Genomic DNA, 17,946 nt, shown 5'->3' with positions numbered 1-17,946 from the left:
GCCGACGTTACGGACCTCTGGGTGCTGGGAAGGGGCCCCCAGCCCAATGCAAACGTTCCGGAGGGTTGATTTGCTGCAAGACGCCTCCCTGCACACCCGCTGCTGCTCCACACCCTCTGCAAAGCGACGCGCATCTCCTTGGAGGAGACGTCGGTGCCGAGCGGGTTTGAACGGCGCAAAGCCACGTTCTACCGCTGAGTCCATCTGCCTTGTTTCTCTCTCTTCCCATCCCTCCTTGGTCACCGACACCAATCCCTCACCCTTCTCCCAGAGCTCCTTCTCGGTGCCTTTTCATCTCCAGTTGGTCTGACCCTCGGACTCTGGCCCCTTCCGCCAGCCTGTATCTCCCTGAACTGAAACCAAGGCTCGGTGTTCGGCTCCCACAGCTCAGCAGCTCACCTCTGTCTCACCAAGTGCACCGGGAGAAACCACATCCCGTGGCTCAGGGAAGGGAGGATGGGGCTGCTTCAGTCCGCAGAACACAGCGTCTTCTTGGAGTTTCATCTCCTCGCCCAGCTGGGACTGTCTCCGTCTCGGCTTCCTGCGCGGGCAGCGAGCTGCAACACAGTGGAAACACGGTGTTTGATCACCGACAGCCGCACTACGGGGGACTAAATGGGATGCAACGCCTTCGGCACCGCTTTCCGGACGTTCAGCAAAGGTGTGGGTGTTCCACTTGTTTGTGTGGCTCTACGGGTATCCCGACAGTAGTAACGACCGGAACAAGCCTCCCTTTGCATTTCATCCTACAGCTCCCTATTTTTGGCATATGACCATCGCACTCTGCTCCGACAATCCGTCAGTTTTTAGATGATGCAATGACAAAATGTATTTGGGGTTTATTTTCCCCTTCAGATACGAATCTAAACAAATACCGTCTTTTAAATGCCGATGCCCCCACCCCTCCTCACAGCCCTCCGCGGAGAGAACAGTGAGCGATGTGCTAAGTGGGCACTTAAAATAAAAAGAAACAACACATGCTTTTAGCAAATTCATCCTCAAGTGCCTTTCGGAGGCGGAGAAGGGTCGGTAGTTGGTTGCTGCGCCCTCCCTGGACTCGCACCCTGCAAGCCTCGCTGCCCGCTTCCGAGCTCACGCTGGCGAGTTTGGGCTTCTGAGGCTCGACATTCCGCAGAGAGGGAACAGGAAGCATCCCTTGGACACGGGACGCTGGAAGAAGCAGCCGAGTCTCATTGGTTTCCTTTCCACGTTGCTGTTCCAGAACTAAACACCAAGTAGGTTTATGAGCAACTGGATATTTGCTTGCTACAAATCCCCGTGGCAACGGCGGCTGGTCCAGTGCTGAAGGATAAATGATCGTGACAAACGAAGTGAGCACAGGTTAATCTATTAGAATAAACAGATCAAACATCAAATTGTTTAATATATTTTGGCACCTATCTGTGGGCAGTTTGCTTGGGTTTGGTATCACACATGAGGATGAGGATGTCCATCTTTCCACAAATGGATTTATATAAAAGCGTACTTTGACTAAACTCCAGTTAAAAAGGAGGAGAAAAATACACAACAGACTCCCAAAGTCCGTTAGGTATCCGAGTCAGCGGGCAGAGCCTTCAGGAGAGGGACAGAGAGAGCGCTTCTTCAAGCCAAACCTTCAAAAGCAGTAACACGCTCCTCTCATCCAGCCAATTCTTCCTAGTTTGCTAGCGGGCAGATCCTCTGATGACGGCGGAGAGACCGCATCCCTCTCCTGCAGCCGAGGGCAGAACAGCCCCACAGCCTGTCCCGGAGACGTCTCCCATCGCTCTGCAGCCAGAATCGGAGAACTGGCGAGAGGGAAAGCCGGGCGCTGTACCCAAAGCTGCCAGGTCACTCTGCCAGGTCACGCTGCCGCCCCCGCCAACAGCCGCCTTTCAGCTCCGGGAGGAATAATCTGCAGGTAAGGCGTGCAGAAAGCTCGGGAAGGAAAGGAGAGGTGGTTATTAAAGGAGCTGCTGGAAGGGGGAGGGAGGAGGGGGAGTTTGTGTGAATCGAAATTGGAAGCTGCAATCGCCATTTCCCCCTTCGTGAGGCAGCGAGAGCTTCCAGAGCGGGATGGGGGAAGGTGTTTACGCCCACCAGCCCTTGTTTTAAACCAGAAGAACACAGAGGTGTTCCCAGGAGGGGTTTATCCTCCTGCCACCCTCCTCCTAGATGGCATTTTCTTGGGCTGAGCAGCAAAACAGGCCAGAAAAGGACCTTTTATGGAAGATGTGGATCAGTCCCATACGGTTTGGGAAGACTGCATGGCAGGGGATGTAAAGCTGTGTCCCTCTCTCCGGCCTGCGACCGAGGGAGAAGAGAGCGGATGCCAATTCGCTGTGACGGAAGGAAGCAGAAATCAAACAGATTCGTGTTCATCCTGTGCCAAGGATCGGTTGTATTCTAAGCCAATTTAAAATACGTCTAGAGGGGGCTTTTAAGGCTGGAGATGTGTGTGGGACACCAAACGAAAGTCTCCGTGGGTTGCTGGCTTGCAAAGCCCGGGAGGAAGTTTCCCAAAGTAACAAGCCGTAAAAAAGCCCACTCTGTTTCTTCTGCTGTCTCTCACCTAGGGACTCAAAGCACGTTTCTAATAATAACGAGGCCTCGAACGCTCAGTGCCATCAGCTCACACGTAGTCTTGCTGACTGGCGAGTGCCCAAGCCCTGGCAGCAAACCTGCAGCAGATGGAGGAGTGAAGCCAGGTAGCCTGAGCTTTTCGCCTCCCCGGTTAGCAGAGCCGGAGCGCGGACGCCGAGGTACGGCGCTGGGCAGCAGGAGCATGTGACACACCTGCTGACGTGAAAACCAAAAGCCAAACTGACCCACTGGTGGAAAACTGGTTTTAATTTCCTAGTGACGAGCCCCACAATATGCTTAAAAATACCCACAACCCAAGAGTTACGTAGCAGAGACGCTGTCCCTAATGGTGACAGCTGCCTCCCTCAAGAACAAACCCAATTTGTGTGAGGAGGGAAGTGCTGCCGCTTCCTGAGAAGCAATGCTGATTCAGGCAGGAATCAGCCCTTTCTCGTCCGTGGGAGATGCTGTGGGTGGCTGCTTCGAAAGCTTTGATCCAGTGCCATGCTGGTGCCACGCTCCAGGCTCTCAGGAGGGTCTGCAAACTGCAGCTACGGCTCTGCCGGCTCTACCGACGCTCCCTGGGGAATCCCAGTGCAACAGACAGCACTTTGAAAGCAGTTTTAGTGCTGGCTGAGCATCTCTCCCAACACAAAGAGCTCTAATGGGCTCCTTCGCCCGCCGCCTGACTCTTGCAGTCCCTGCTGTTCAAAGAGCCTGGGCAGGGGAGCGCGGATTCTCCCAAGGGACAGCTGGAGGAATCACGGCGGTGCGCACGGCTGGCTGGGAGAGCCTCACCCTCAGCTGCATCCTTCTCTCGTGCGGCGTCTTCCTCTTCCCCAGCCTCGCTGTCTGCCGCCCGCTGCGATGTCTTGGCTAGAGGGGGGAAAGGACTGCCGCTGCCCTTCTCGTCGAGCCGACACTCCTTGGTTTTAACGCCCACAGCTTTTAGGATCGTGTCCATTTGCTTCATGTAGTCCAGGTGGCCGTTTACCTGCAAGCAACAAGAAGAGGCCTGTGAGTAGGGAAGCTGCAGGGAGCCCAGCTCAGTCGAGTCCTTCCTCTCACAAGCCACCGCTGCCGTGAGACTGGGTTTTAGCTCTGAAAGAATAAGGACTGAAAAATGCAGCCGTCCACTGAATAACCTGACCTGGCTGCACCCTTTGTGGCACACGCTGCTGCAGGGTTGTTTTTCCTCTGACAGACCTGTGTTTAAATGCTTGGACACAGCCAAGTGACAAAACCCTGTATTCTGGGTGCCACGAGGGCAGGAGAGGAGATGATCTGCCATGGTGAGAGACACCCAGGTAGGAGCCGAGCTGTCTTAGTTCAACCCCCTGTTCTCTGATAAATCATATATCCTCCCCATGCCGTAGCTCCCTCGTAAAAGCAAAGATTATCTTAGTTAAGTGAGGATATAGCCATTAAATCTCACAACAGCTACCAAGCGTGTCAAGGTTCTTGGCTGGAAGGTGTACTCCTCTGTCCCACACCATATAAAACTGGGAGTCTGAGAGTTATGGGTTCACAAACCCAATTAAAATCAACAGTACATGCAAAACCTCATGCATTTTCATTGTAAAGTGATTTCCACGATAAGATAAACCCTTCTGAGATGGATATTGGAATGCATTCTTCCAGTCAGGGCACAGGAGGGAGAGAAACCCCCCGCTGTGGGTTATTTTTGCCATGTGCTACCTGTCTGGAAAGGCAGAAACTGCCTTCTCCCTTTCAGGTGTCCTGCGCAAGCCGAGGGTTTGAAGAAGCGACAGCCGAGATCCTACTAAGACCAGCCTTCAGATCTCCCTTGCTCTTGTACTCACAGCCAAGACAGGAGGAAGAGCTTGGGAGCAAAGAATCCCGAGGTGGGTTTATAGTGGGGTTTTTGTGGAGAGGAAACGGCCGTCAGGCAGAGGCGAGGCTATTTTGACGGTACGCTCGTCAGCTGGCCTGTAGACTTCAGCAAAGGGGCATGATGGGCATCCCAAGATATTTATATCTTGGATAATTCCTATATCTAACAGTTTAAATCCTTCCTGACCCAGCCAGCAAGCCGTCTCAGGCAACACCGCCTCTTACTTTCCCAACTCTTGCTAGTCATTAGGGAATTTCCACAGGAGGGAATACCCAGCACCGCAGTCCCAGGTTTCCTGCTCTCCAGCCCCAGGAAGGGGCTGTTTGCTCCTACAAGATGGCAAGAGCTCTTTGCAGAGCAAAGACACCCAACCGTGGACCCTCTGCTCTGCTCCCCACTTGCTCAGGGCAGTCCTTCCACGCTACGCCAGCAACCAGGGTTACCAGCACCCCTCTACCCCGGCCTAAAGCAAACCTCCTTTCCCGCACAGGCAAAATTCAACCCTCCTAGCTTGCGGGAAGCAGCTCTGGAGTGGTAACATTTGGATGAGCTTAGGACTTGGAGCAAAACGAAGGATTTAATCAGCACATTAGTAATGCAATATGCGACTTGAATCAGTCCAGATGGCTCAACAGGCTCTTGATGTTTTGAGCAGATTAGTTAATTAAAATAAGCCATTGAAGGACTAATGAACTGACTGTTAAGATGTGTACATTGTTCTCTGAAAAAGTAGGAACTTTTTACTACTCAGAAGGGGGGCTTGGTGGTAGAGAAAAGAGCAGGGTGTTGGATGAGGGGAGAGAAACAAGAAGGAAATGGACATCCTGGGAGGGGTTGCTGAAGTCTCTTGGTTTGCTGTACTCCGAAACTTCTACAGTCCTTACAGTCTACCTGCCCTGGTCAGCGCTCGGGGATTTCTCAGCCCCTTATGTTGCCCAGTCATCAGTCAGAACAAACTACCTCTCCCCCAGTAAGGACTAGATTTTCCTAACTCCTCATATCCAGCAGCTTCCACTAAAGCAACAGGGAATTCCTATTCCCTGAGCACCACGATCACTGAGAGACAACTGGGTATGAGCAATTCCAATGAGCCCAGCCTTGCCTCATGCAGCCAAAAGAGAAGCTGAGACCTCCTCAGAGTCTGTCCCTTACTGCAGGGCTGCTAATGCCACTAAACCCCTTCCAAGGAAACCCATTCATATTTCCAGGATAGCCCAGGAGAGGATTCCATAAAGCCAGACCAACACGAGCCCTGAGAAGGCCCAGAGGAAGTAGGGCTTTCTCTGCCATCCTGTGGCATTAAGTATCATCAGCAAGAGAACAGCCAACAAATTGCTTTGCCACTGTAAAGCCGTGCAGCCATCCTGGTGGGAAAATTCTGCAATTCCATCTCTCAAAAGCCTGTTTTCATCTGCAATCAGAAGCTGAATTCCTCCGCTGGGTAGGCTGTGCTGGAGGAGGGATGGGAGCATCTAAGGGACAACAAAAACTTTAAAGGGAAAAAGAATTTGTTTGAATATTTGTCAGAACAAAGTACAGAAGGGATTTCAAAAGAAACAGAGAAGTGTTCCTGTAACCAAAGCAAACAGTATTTATGCTTGTTACAAGGAAATGAAAACAGCGGGGCAGGTTTATCAGCCTGCTTCGGTGACTTCCCCCCTGCTGTACCCCGTTTCTTGGTTGCTTTGACTCACTGGAAACCCCAAGGCAGCTGCCTGCATCGCTGTGCCTGCTGCAGGATGACGCTGTGCCTGCCTGTGCTCAGGAGGATCTCCGAAGGACCAAGATGACGGTGGATCCATCAGTCAGCTGAAAAGGATTCGGTGAGTTTGAGAAGGTTTTAAAGTTCAAATCCACCCAAAAGTGTCAAAAATGTCACTGAGCAGGATCAGCTGCCTCTATTAAACTCAAACTGAAGTCGTTTTGTTTGGTATAATAATGCCTGTGGTTACAGTGCCATAAAACCCCAGTTGGATTTATGGGAGTTTTGAAAACAAATAATGCCACTCCTGGGCCTGCCCTCAGCTCACCGCCCTACCCGATGCTGCTCTCCCTGTCGATGACAGCACTTGCAGGTGGAGAGGGCGAGGGGACAGAGACCGGGGCATCGGAGAAGAGGGGATAATGGAATCCATTTGCAGTTCCCGAGCAGCTCTCTCCGTTAGCGTAAGCTGGTGCAATCTTCACGACTGCCTTTGTGGTTGGCTCTCCCCAGCGTTGCGAAAGAACAGATAAAGGGCTGACGCAGGATCCACCTGTGAAGATCAGCTCTTTAGGAGAGGAAGAATCTCGGTTTCTCTCAGATTCTGGGCTATAGGAACCCACGGTGTCCCCCACGGCGCAGAGGGGCTGCCTGGGGACTCTGCCAAGTGGCAGAGAGAGAAAGGACGTGGGAGAAGAGGGATACTACCTATGATCACGGCTCTGCCACAGATGTGCGTGAACACAGGCGAGACTTCTACTCCGTCACTACGCTGGGTGTCACAATATTACTCTGTTCGATATGGCAGGAGAAGTCTTTGCTCGCTCCAGAGCAACTGTTCTAAGATCCTGCCCAGTTTCCTTCCAAAAGGGCTCCCCCACCCATTCCAAGCAGCCAACGCAAAGGGCACACCCCGACTCCCGAGCCTGGCACAGCTCGCAAAGCTGTTGGCTTTGCAGGGATGCGCAGCTGGCAAGAGCTCGCCTCAAAGTCCCTTTGGCCTCTCTGCTGCCTGCCGGGAGAGAGCAAGGAGCGAGCAGCTGGGCTCTGCCTTCCTCCTGCTCTCCTGCCCAAACATCCTATGGATGGAAGGAGAATTACAGTGGAGCGTGAGGCATGCAGCGCGAGCGGAGGATTCGCAGGTACTCGGCAAATGGCAGGAGCGCAGGTCATTCATACGGCGGAGAATTTCACCTCTTCGGTTTGTTTTCAGCCCGTCACTTCCAAAGTGCAACTTCATCATGCAGGAAAACTTGCCCTCAGGTTAGAACCTCTCTCCAGAGCACCTTCGGGAACAACTACATCACAGTTGCAGGATTCCCTTTTGACAAATATTATCTGCTTGAATAGAAAATGGTATTTTTTGTGTGGGGTGAGAAGAGTTAACAGAGTGAGCTGCAGCTTCTGAAGCTCTGATAATAATCACACCTCACTTTCCAGCAGCCCTTTCTTCCCGCTGGCGTGTCAGACACGCTGTGTACACACATAATGAAATGCAAACTGCCTCCGGGTGGCACATCTCAACAGAGCCAGCTCAGCAACTCTGGTTATTGCCAGGTCAGCTCTTGGGTTTACCCTCTGTTTGCAGAAGAGGCAGGGAATCAGTCGGTCAGGACGAAAACTGGGGTTCAACCCTGCGCCCCGAAATAAACTGCCAGCCGGTTCTGGGACAGCACTGATAAAGAAGAGAAGAAAACTCAAATGCCAGTTATCGCTTTCCAAAAATCCCTGGGTGTGGATCCTGCCTCTGAACCCGTGCAGCCCTCCCCTTCCAGATGGTGGCAAGGACTGACTGATTACAGGACTCCCACGCCGTGCCAGGTTATCACTCAAAGCGCAGTCATCTCTGCCAGGCTGGTAGGCTCCTCTGCTCCGAGTTATTCCCACGTGTCAGCCTAAGCCTTAATTCCAAGGGCTGGGCATGCCGTGCGTGACAGAGGGCAGTCAGCCTGGCAGAAAACGTCCGATCTGTTTTCCATAGTTTTCTGAAAGCTTACGGGAAAGCCCTAACACCGCGGAGGCAGGGGAATACAGCTGGAGCTGGCCAAAGCCAGTGGCAGAGCAGATTCCCATAGTGAGAACCAGAAGATTAAACAAACCTTGAAAGGTGGCTGAATTAAGTTAAAATAGAAATAAAATTCTTCTGTTTGGGTTCTTAGGAAAAAACGTTTTTCCAGAAGTGAGAACAGCAAACACATCCGCGAATTCAGAAGCGGGAATGTAAATGGATTCCTTTAAAACTGTGAATTTGGCACCTGCGGCAAGTCCTGCCTTGCGCGACGGGTACATCCTGAGCATCAGGGCCCTGGTCTGTAGCCGAGGAGAAGCTAAGAAAAATGTATTTGAGGAAAACTTTACAGAGCTGAATTTATTTTGAAAATACTGCCAGTGTCATTTGCATTATTCCTCTTTCATGTTTCTATTTCTGCTCCACAAAACTGATGGAATAAAGATTGGAGCATGATTCAGCTGAAGCTAAAAGGCTTTGCTTCTAAATCATCCCTTCGCACAACTGCAACCCTTGTGAATAGACTAAAAGTCGCTCGATTCTTATTTTTCTTCGCGTTTTAAAAACTAACTTGACTGGTAAGATTTCTCCTTTAACTACAGCCACATCTCCTGAGCAAGACTTTAATTTCTACAAGCAGTCTCACTGATCACATCATTCTCACCTCACACCACAGCACCCGGGCCAATTTCCCACCAACGCGATAACTTTTTCCATCAAACTTTGCTACCTTTTGTGGGATCGTGTCAATGCTGACAATTCAGAGAAAATGCTGTTTATAAATTCTGAATTAATGAGAGCCCATGAGAGAGTTGTGAGGGAAAGGTGCCTTCACAAATGTCCTGCTCACAGGTAACGCACTCCGCATGCCCGGCCAGCCCGCTGAAGGCAACGGCCACCTCCATGGATCTGTCAACTGCTTCCAGAGCTGCTGTTGACTGGTTTTTGGCTGATGCTCTGATGACTGCCAGAAGTAGAATCCATTCTTCAGCTATTAGGTTGGTGTCTGAACACTCAAGAGTCTTCCCAGCTCTATCAAAGTTGCAAAACATGCCACTCACTTTTAAGGTGGCTGTAATCAAATACTTATTTTTCAGTGCTAATCCAAGTGGAAATTATTTAAATTAGATGGTATAAAGAATATCTTAAAAGGCCCAGCATAAACTGTGCATGTAGTTATCACTGGGGAATGATTTCAACATAATCTCTTGGGCCTCGGTGATAAAGAGATCCCCAAAATAAAATGGATTGATAGACTGAGTTGGACTGTTCCTAAAAATACCTTGGGGGACCCAGATATCTGATATTATGAACTACAGCAGCCCATGAGTGACCCAAAATATCCGCCCTATAGATCAAGACAGAGATGTGAGGGATTTTTCAAGAGTCTAGATGAAAACACTGAGATGAGATTCAGTCTCCATCATCAGGATGATGTAAGAGGACCTGCCTGCAGCAGCAAATGACTCCTTTTTAACACCAAAAGGGATGGATCCCCCTTCCTCTCCCCATCTTGCTCAGGGAATACACTAGATTTGGCAGCTGAAATGTTACCATCTTTACGGCTTTCAAAGCGGCTTCTCACAAAAAAAGACCCCTTTTGGTTAACTAAGGGAATTTTGGCTGTCTGTGGGGACAATGACCTGTTCTCAGTTTATCCATCCCTTAATCTCCTTCATGAGTTGATGGTAATAATGTATCTGAGCAAGAAGTCTTGGGCATTTGGGACATTTCAACAGCCACGGAGTAGTGCAACATTACTACTCCTTAGCAACGCGACCTACAAATCCATCCCACCGGAATCAGCAGCGACGTTTAAGACCTTGCCTTACCCTCGTGTCACTGGGGCAGCAGGCAGCAATAAGCTTCACGGGGTTTCAGCTCCGCACAGCTAATATAAATAATATCGTGCCGTAATTGCAGGATCTCAAAGACATGAGCTGAAACTGTGCTACAGGACAAAACCTTCCTGTCAGCTAAGTCGCTCTTCCCCTTCATTAACACTTCTAATTGGATGTTGCAACCGAATTTTCTTTCCACGGCAGCTGAAGAGGTTAGAAATGAAGCTCAGAACACAGAAACGATAACGAATTAGCGTTAAGACAGCTGAATTCTCTATCTTTAATTCACCTTACTGTGCGTTGTGTAGCCACTCGCGCAGAATCCAACATTATTAACACTACTTAGGGAAAACTCCCGCTGCTTTTGCCGGCAGTTTTGCTTGAGTAAGGGCTGTGTGATCGGGATAGCTGCTTGCCAAGTCAACAGCTACAAACCTGTTCACGGCAAACCTGTCAGGAACAGAGCCTGCAATGCCCGACTTTGCAAGAACAGTCCTATTTTCAAATGCAAGGTGCTCTGATTTGTAAAGTGTAAGAGAAAATCTATAGAAGGTGCTAAGTCATGCGAGTTGTAACGCTCCACAGGAGAAAGATGGCATTAAAACTTGCTGGTTACTCAAATGGAGTAGCAAATTCCAATATGGTGAATTGTATTAGATCACAGAATCACAGAATGGTTTGGGTTGAAGGGACCTTGAAGACCACCCAGTCCCACCCCCTGCCATGGGCAGGGACACCTTCCACTAGACCAGGTTGCTCCAAGCCTCATCCAGCCTGGCCTTGGACACTCCCAGGGCTGGGGCATCCACAACATCTCTGGGCAACCTGTCCCAGTGCCTCACCACCCTCTGCGGGAAGGATTTCTTCCTGATGTCCAATTACAATCTCCCTCTTTCAGTTTAAACCAGTTACACCTTGTCCTGTCCCTCCCTGTCCTTGTGGATGTAAACATAAACTTGCGTTTTTCTAAAACATGGCACTTGGTAAACTCAGCTTTTCCAAAGGAGATGGGTGCAATCCTAGAAATCCAGCTTTGCCCAGGGAAGTTGGGGTGTCCAAATACTGCATGGACTCAACCAGATGTTGTGGAAACCCACCGTGAAATGATGCACACACGTTCCAGGCACAATGGAGGAACTGGGAACATTACTTCAATAAATCTGCGGGAAGGCTGTGCTGCTACGGCACCACACTGCTTCTGAGTGGCAGCGCCCATGGGAATTTTGGCAGCAGACTTAGGAAATCAATGCTCGAGGAGCGCTATGAAATGGTTCTCTCTGCCTGTTAGAAGCAGCTAAATATCCCCAGCCTTCCAAAGAGCACATCAGGATCAAGCAGTACATCTGTGTTGCAGCAAGGAAGAACCAGCCTTTTGAGTTGCTGTCTGCCATAAAGCGAAAACAAACTGCAAGTTATTAATGGCTCCATTTGCACTTTTTTTTGAAAACACTTTTTCAGCATCTTCCTCTGTTCTAACATACTGACATTGCCAGCACCCTCTGCTCGCATCCCCAAGGGAAAAATGTGTTTAATATGTATTTCATGTGCGATTTCTCAGAGTTCCCAAATCAACAGCAAGAAGGATCACAGAAGACTAAGCCATTGATGACTCCAGGGTCACAGGGCCACACAGAAAGGGAAAAATCATCCCTGAGACCTTGTAGCCCAGCAGAAAAAAAAAGACTTGTTTCCACACAGACTCCACAAAGATCCCCCCAATGTGAAAAAATGCTCTCCAGACTCCTTAGAGCTGCTGCCTGGAGCAGAGTTCTGCTCCCAGCTGTTGCTCTTCTGATCCTGCTAATGCCTGTCACCATGGGAGGTGGCACTGCTCATTTGAAACACGTGAAACAAAGGTGTCATGAGACACAGGCAACCTTTTGCCTTTTGAACTCCCCAGGGTTCTTAATTAATCCACGTTTTGTAACCACAGCTAACTGTTTGCTGCAAGTCCTAGGAATACAGGGGAAAAATCCCACAGTATAATGTATTTGGGGAAAAATCAGCCTGACTCACAGAAGTACCAAATCAGTTGGATTTCACAAAATTAGATTTTTCATCTGCTTTTGGTATTTATGTATGCTGTGTACCTGCCTGGCTGAAGGCCAGGCTGCCTTGAAGCTGTTTGCCTTCCCTCATAATGGGAATACCAGGCCCCTCTTCGGAGCGGGCTTTTGGAAAGCGAGCTCAGTTATTCCGGGGTTTTAATCACTGTCATAAAGAGAGCTTTCCCACTGCTCAGTTACAGCAGCAAAGAAAAGAAGAGGGAAAAAGCTTCTGAGGTACCTCAGAGGGAAAAAGCAAAGGTGTGCTGATGTGCAGCACAGATCATTCTCCAAAGCTGCTCTGCTGTCTCACCTTCCCTTGTGCAGAGATGCTGCAGGAGAAGAGCCCGGCTGGGAAATGCCTCAGCATGTTGTGTCTCTACCTACCACGGCTCTGGAGATAAGAGTACTTTGTCTCTTTATCTGCAGGCTGTACGGAGCACGGCGCTGGCATTCCACGTGTTTGATAAGGAGGGGTTTACTCTGAGCTGTGTTGCCTTTATCGGAATTAGTGAGCGCCAGCAGCTGCCATCCAGACGACGTGTTGAGGAATAAGAAAAGGAAAATGTAGCTGCCGTCGAAAGCACGGGAAAAGAGAGAGTTCTGAAGTCGATGCAAAACTTAATCAGTCTGAAGATCTTTGCAACAATTTTCACACTGGACTAACGAAGGAACAGTACTGACCTCTGTGCTAATTGTCACGATCCACCCATGCTCTCTACTAGACTTCAGCAAGGCATTCCCGAGCTCACAAGTTCATCCCTGGATTCTGCTGTGGTAAAACTGCCCAGAGGAACACTTTCTTGACTTATGAGCCCCTGTGAACATGCTCTTCCTGCGTTCTGACTCTCAGCATTTCTGCAGTATTCAAATGTTAATGCAAAATGTAATCTACAATATCCCATTTGAACAAACACCAATCAATCCAATACACTACAGCTCAATTACTTCCTCAGTCTTTCTAACAGGTGCTGTCAAATAAATCTACGGAATAAATCAGTCCCATTGTAACCATTAGGAAGGCTTTTATAACGGCATTTGCTGAGTGGGAGGACATTTTTCTCTCCATTTTTTTACTGACAGTCAGATAAAAAACATACTAATCAAGAGAGACAAGCAATAAATGCCTTGGGGGTGAACTCCCATTTATACTGAGGTCTCTTAGTCCTCCACTCATTTGAGGATTCTGATGTTGCCACAGCAAAGAGAACCAAGCCCTTTGGATCCAGTCCAGTTTTCATCATGGATGGACTGGGAGATGCCTAAAATCCTGTGGCTGCCTGCACAATATCTGCACACCGTTGCATCATGTATGGTTTATTCTTCTCTCACAGCTTGTCCTTTCTCATTCCCGGCAGGAGGCTCACGCAGACCTCCACCAAGGGCACTGGCAGGGATGGAGCTGGTACCCATTACAGAAAATGCCCCCCTCTATAGTTCTCTTATGCTACTGCACTATATTTGCAGCAAAATCCACCTTCGCTTTCTTGCCACTTTAAAAAATACTGTCCCTGAATATTTTCTTCCCCAGTCTTGCTCCTTTTACTTTTAAAATCTTCCCCAGAATGCACTGTATTTCTTTTCATAAAGCTCCATGGTCTGGAAAATAGATCAAGAGAATGACACCTACTTAATACTGCTCTGCTCTTCCCTCCTCCCCCCAATCTTTTGCAGTAAGATTAAGCAAGTGAAAGTGTCAGCTCTTTCTGCAATGAGGACAGCGCTGGGATGCTGGGATTGTCTGCTGGCATCGTGCAGCAGGGATACAGATGCACAACAATAGAAGATTAGCAGATAGCAGCTCTGCAACCATTATTCACTGAGCTGAAATGTAAATACTGCTGCTCTTCCCTCCTCCCCCCAATCTTTTGCAGTAAGATTAAGCAAGTGAAAGTGTCAGCTCTTTCTGCAATGAGGACAGCGCTGGGATGCTGGGATTGTCTGCTGGCATCGTGCAGCAGGGATACAGATGCACAACAATAGAAGATTAGCAGATAGCAGCTCTGCAACCATTATTCACTGAGCTGAAATGTAAATACTGCTCCTCTGGGGAAAAACGGAGAGGCTGCTGCCAGCCAGGCAGGAGCAAGTCTGCAGGATTCTAGGGGGGTTCAAAGCTCAGGAAGCAGAAGGTCAGCAGAAAGAGGGTCTCTGAAGAGAAGTCAAAAAGAGGAGAGCAACATGGACTGAACTAACAGGAAAAGTCACCCCAGTGCCACCATGGCTTGACATCTTTGGCCGTTTTTATTTCCATGCCCGCAACAGATGTCATGGCTCGCAAGTGAGGAATGGCAACTCTGGGGACGGCGATAAAAGGGATGTGGGAGCATGTGGAAGTGCTAACTGAGACAGCCCAGCAAGATGCAAAGATACAAGGACAGCTACAGCGCTGGACCATGTTTAAAAGCCTCGACATACCGCTTCCTTCTGGGAAGCCTGTATTTTGTTCTGCAGTCTCTCTACGTTATCTGTACAGCATTAAGCCCTGTGTTTTCTGGCAAGGGCTGTACAGAGCTCAGTTACAATGAATGAGATGAGCTGGTAACAGTTGGGTATTTACAGGCTCAGCAGGCTGGTGCTCCAAAAAATCTGAAAGCACTTTAAATTGTCTGGCTCCAGAGCAACGCTGACGATCCCTACCAGCCTGTGGGGACATTCTGGAGGAGTCATGTCAGGAGCAATGACCATGGAATTAGCCTGAGCTTTGTGCTGAGCATCTTCCAGTCCAGTTTGCAGAGTGAAAAATGAGTTAAAACATTAAGATACAATAAAACAAGATTGGATGTCCAAGACTACTGTGAATGTGAATATTCACATGTAAGTTCTGCATAGTTTTCTGCGGAAGAGCTCACTCATGAGTAAAGATAAGGCAATGAGATCACTAGTTTGCTTACGGTGATCGATTTGAATATTGCTAGACATAAGAGTGGCTTATCATTAATGACACCAGATAGCTTGGAGGAAACTAAACGTCTACCAGACATACAGGTGAATCTCTTCCTGCTTCCTGGAGATCTACACTCCAAAAAGGCAGCAGCCCCAGCCTGGACCAACCATCGATATCGCAGAGCTTCTGTAATTACAAACCGGCTCCTCCACCATGGCGTCAACGCAGCCCAGGGGACCAAGGTACAAGGCCCATGAACTTGCCCCTGTATGAACCTGAACAGTGTTGAAGGCTCCGCCAAGATAAGATTGCAGGTTGCACATGCTCTGCCGTCGTTTGTTTGAGCTCCAGGTTTCCCCAGCTGCTGACCCTACCTACCTGCCGATCCGGAGCTTGCAGGACAGCAAGGTCTTTCTTGGAGAATAATGGCATTTGCTGTCTCCAGTATGAGATATCTCAAACCCAGAAAAAACCCCCTCAAACTTATCCAACAAAAGAGGCAAATTCTCATTATTTTGCTCAATACTGAGTGTGAGCTGGGCCAGCAAAATCTATAGTGAAGTCTGAGATGAGTCTGGGACAATGTACACAGAGGTGCTCTCTTCAGTATCCCGTCTTCCCCTAAACAGTGAGTGGGAGGTTGCAGTGCTGCAAGCCAAGGACTGAGGGAAAAAACTGAGAATATAAGAAGCACTACTTACTACAGACGAGAGGTCCATGTTTACCATCCTCCTGTCATCCAAGTCGACTGGCTGGAGGCCTGCAACGTTGATCTGGACAGAAGAGGTTCTGTATACAAACCGCAGCAGCCAGTCCCCCCTAGGAGCAGAGCAGAATTGCAGCGTGAATAAATCACATATTGCCAAACCAATGCAATATGTGACTCCTCAGACCACGAGGAGAGTAGAAGGGCTGGGAAGCAGATGGATGTCTGGCCCAAGACCTGCTTCAGCTTTGTCTGACGTGGGAATCAGCAGTTGCCAAATTCAGGGCAGGTTCCTGGGACACAGCAGTGTAAGTCTGAGTTTAATCCTGATTCATGGGTGTAGTCTCATGACATGGTTTAAATATCCAACCTTTCTATTTATTTCTGTATTTGCTTAGGGATTGCAATACATTCACATATTTAATCTTTTTAAGGCACTAATAGGCAGAAGTTCTCCAGCCTGTAGACAGCTGTAAGCATGATGAGGCCTACAATACCCTTTTCCTGACATAAATATCAACTGTGGAGCTCCTCAGAGTGCTCCTGATTTATAGGTACTGTACAAATACATGGTTTCAATGACAGACCTAGGAAGAGTTTGTTCCCACAGTAAAGTATTGCCATAAATCACTGTGACAGTTCCAGGGTAGACTACAGCACGATGAGAGAAGGCAATGTGTCCTTTGGAAATTTATAAACTCTTCTCCTGCACTGAGCAACAGCCTAAAATCTGGGTACCTAAACGCCACTCTGCTCTACAGAGTAGGACTGAAGTTGGGTGCGAGTGGCCTTTGTGAGGGCAGCAGGTGAACGCATCTGCACAAGTGGCCGTTTCTGGCTGCTCCTGTCCACTCCAAAATGGTCTATCCTCGGTGTTGTAAGTCTATGCAGATCTCTGCAAAATCTCCGAGATGCATCTACGCTACTCGGGCACGGGTTCTTTCAAAAGCTGAGTGAGTCTGTCTGATTTGGTTAAAGATTCCCACTAGGAATTTGTAACCCTGCTGTGAAATCAGATGGGACAGCTCTGACAGCTGGCTTTCACTCTCCACATCCTTTCAGACTTCAAAGCCAAAGCTGATGAGCTACACTGGACTGAAGCTCGACAAACTGGGCCCAAATCTGATCTTGCAGGAATTCTGTTCGATGTAATTCATATGACCTAAATACTTCCTCCTAAAGTGACAGAATGAGGCCATGATTTGTATAAGCGAGAGAAAGCAGAATCAGGTGAGGTCTTACCACAATGTTTGTATAATCCTTCCCTCATATCTAATATCCTCACATAAATTCTCCGTATCTCTCAGTTACCTCCTCTAGCTGCCCCTCATGCTAACTGAATAATCCTCAAATCCAGCAGCTGAGAGCAAAGTAGAGAACCAGCCTGGTGGAATATTTCCCGACCGTCTCCTCACCTGCTTCTCCCTATTTGTGAACATCAAGCTACGATTTCTACATCGTTTTTCATTCAACATTCAAGACTTGGGCTTGCCAAAGCAGGGACTAACCAAATCACTGCACGCATGGAGGCACAAACACACACACTGCTTCATTCCAACAGCACATGCAGGCTCTGAAACTGTAACAAGATCTTTTGGGGTTTTGTTATATTATGGGAAATGAATGCACTGAGCTTTTTGCAGTGAAACTGATTTTTGTCTAACACAGGGAGTAACAGTATTTGCCAGGGCAAATGCAGTTATATGCAACGATTGCTATCATTTATGGCTTCTTGGAGGAACACAGAAGCGCTCCCAAGGAGGCAGCAATTGCTTTTTCCTTATGTCATGTGAAGAAATACTGTAACTGGTATATATGAAACCTCCTGTGATCCCAAAAGGACAAAAGCAACAATTTTCAGCCTGACAGATGGGATTAATAATTTGTTGGTTTAATTTCAAATGCTTCTAATGCATTTCTTTCGTTCTTCTTTGTAAGTTAACGTACAACGTTGGATGCTCAGTAATACAACACTCCCTCATCTTACACGTCTGTGTGCAGGCACACATATGTACGTGCATAGGGAAAGCACCACCAGCGTTTTCAACCGCCCTTGACCTGAGGGCTCACAGCGTTATAAGCTGTCGTGACTTGCGGTTACACGTTCTTTGCTCATCTTCTTGCCTGGTTATTTCTCAATTTATTTTCCCCTGCTCTTAGTCTTCCCTGCTTCATTCCTTCGTTTTAATTTCCCCTCTTCTAATTGTGGTGGTAAGCAGTGTTCTTGTCACAATTATCTTCCAATACACAGTCATTAGATTTGATACTGTCACTTGAAGCATTTGTAAGATTGCTTCAGATGCTTCGTGCCCCTGACTCTCCCTCTTCTCACCCAGCAGC

The 17,946-nt window shown here is 48.5% G+C and overlaps 1 protein-coding gene across 1 annotated transcript in view; it reads right to left on the bottom strand.

Annotated features, from left to right (window-relative positions):
• Positions 1–3,223: 3,223 nt before the first annotated feature.
• The window catches only part of TMCO4 (transmembrane and coiled-coil domains 4), a 35,420-nt gene continuing 20,697 nt past the window's right edge, over positions 3,224–17,946 (bottom strand). The window contains exons 12-13 of the mRNA XM_010154624.1: positions 15,602–15,719; positions 3,224–3,556 (exon numbers count right to left, since the gene is read on the bottom strand). Of these exons, the coding sequence (XP_010152926.1) occupies positions 3,224–3,556; positions 15,602–15,719 (451 nt within the window). The remainder of the gene's footprint in view (positions 3,557–15,601; positions 15,720–17,946) is intronic.

The sequence above is a fragment of the Eurypyga helias genome, unplaced genomic scaffold, assembly GCF_000690775.1.
Source record: "Eurypyga helias isolate BGI_N326 unplaced genomic scaffold, ASM69077v1 scaffold38296, whole genome shotgun sequence".
In the NCBI taxonomy this organism is placed as follows: domain Eukaryota; kingdom Metazoa; phylum Chordata; class Aves; order Eurypygiformes; family Eurypygidae; genus Eurypyga; species Eurypyga helias.
The sequence above is the reverse complement of the archived record's forward strand: the minus strand, read 5'-3'. Positions and strand labels throughout refer to the sequence as shown.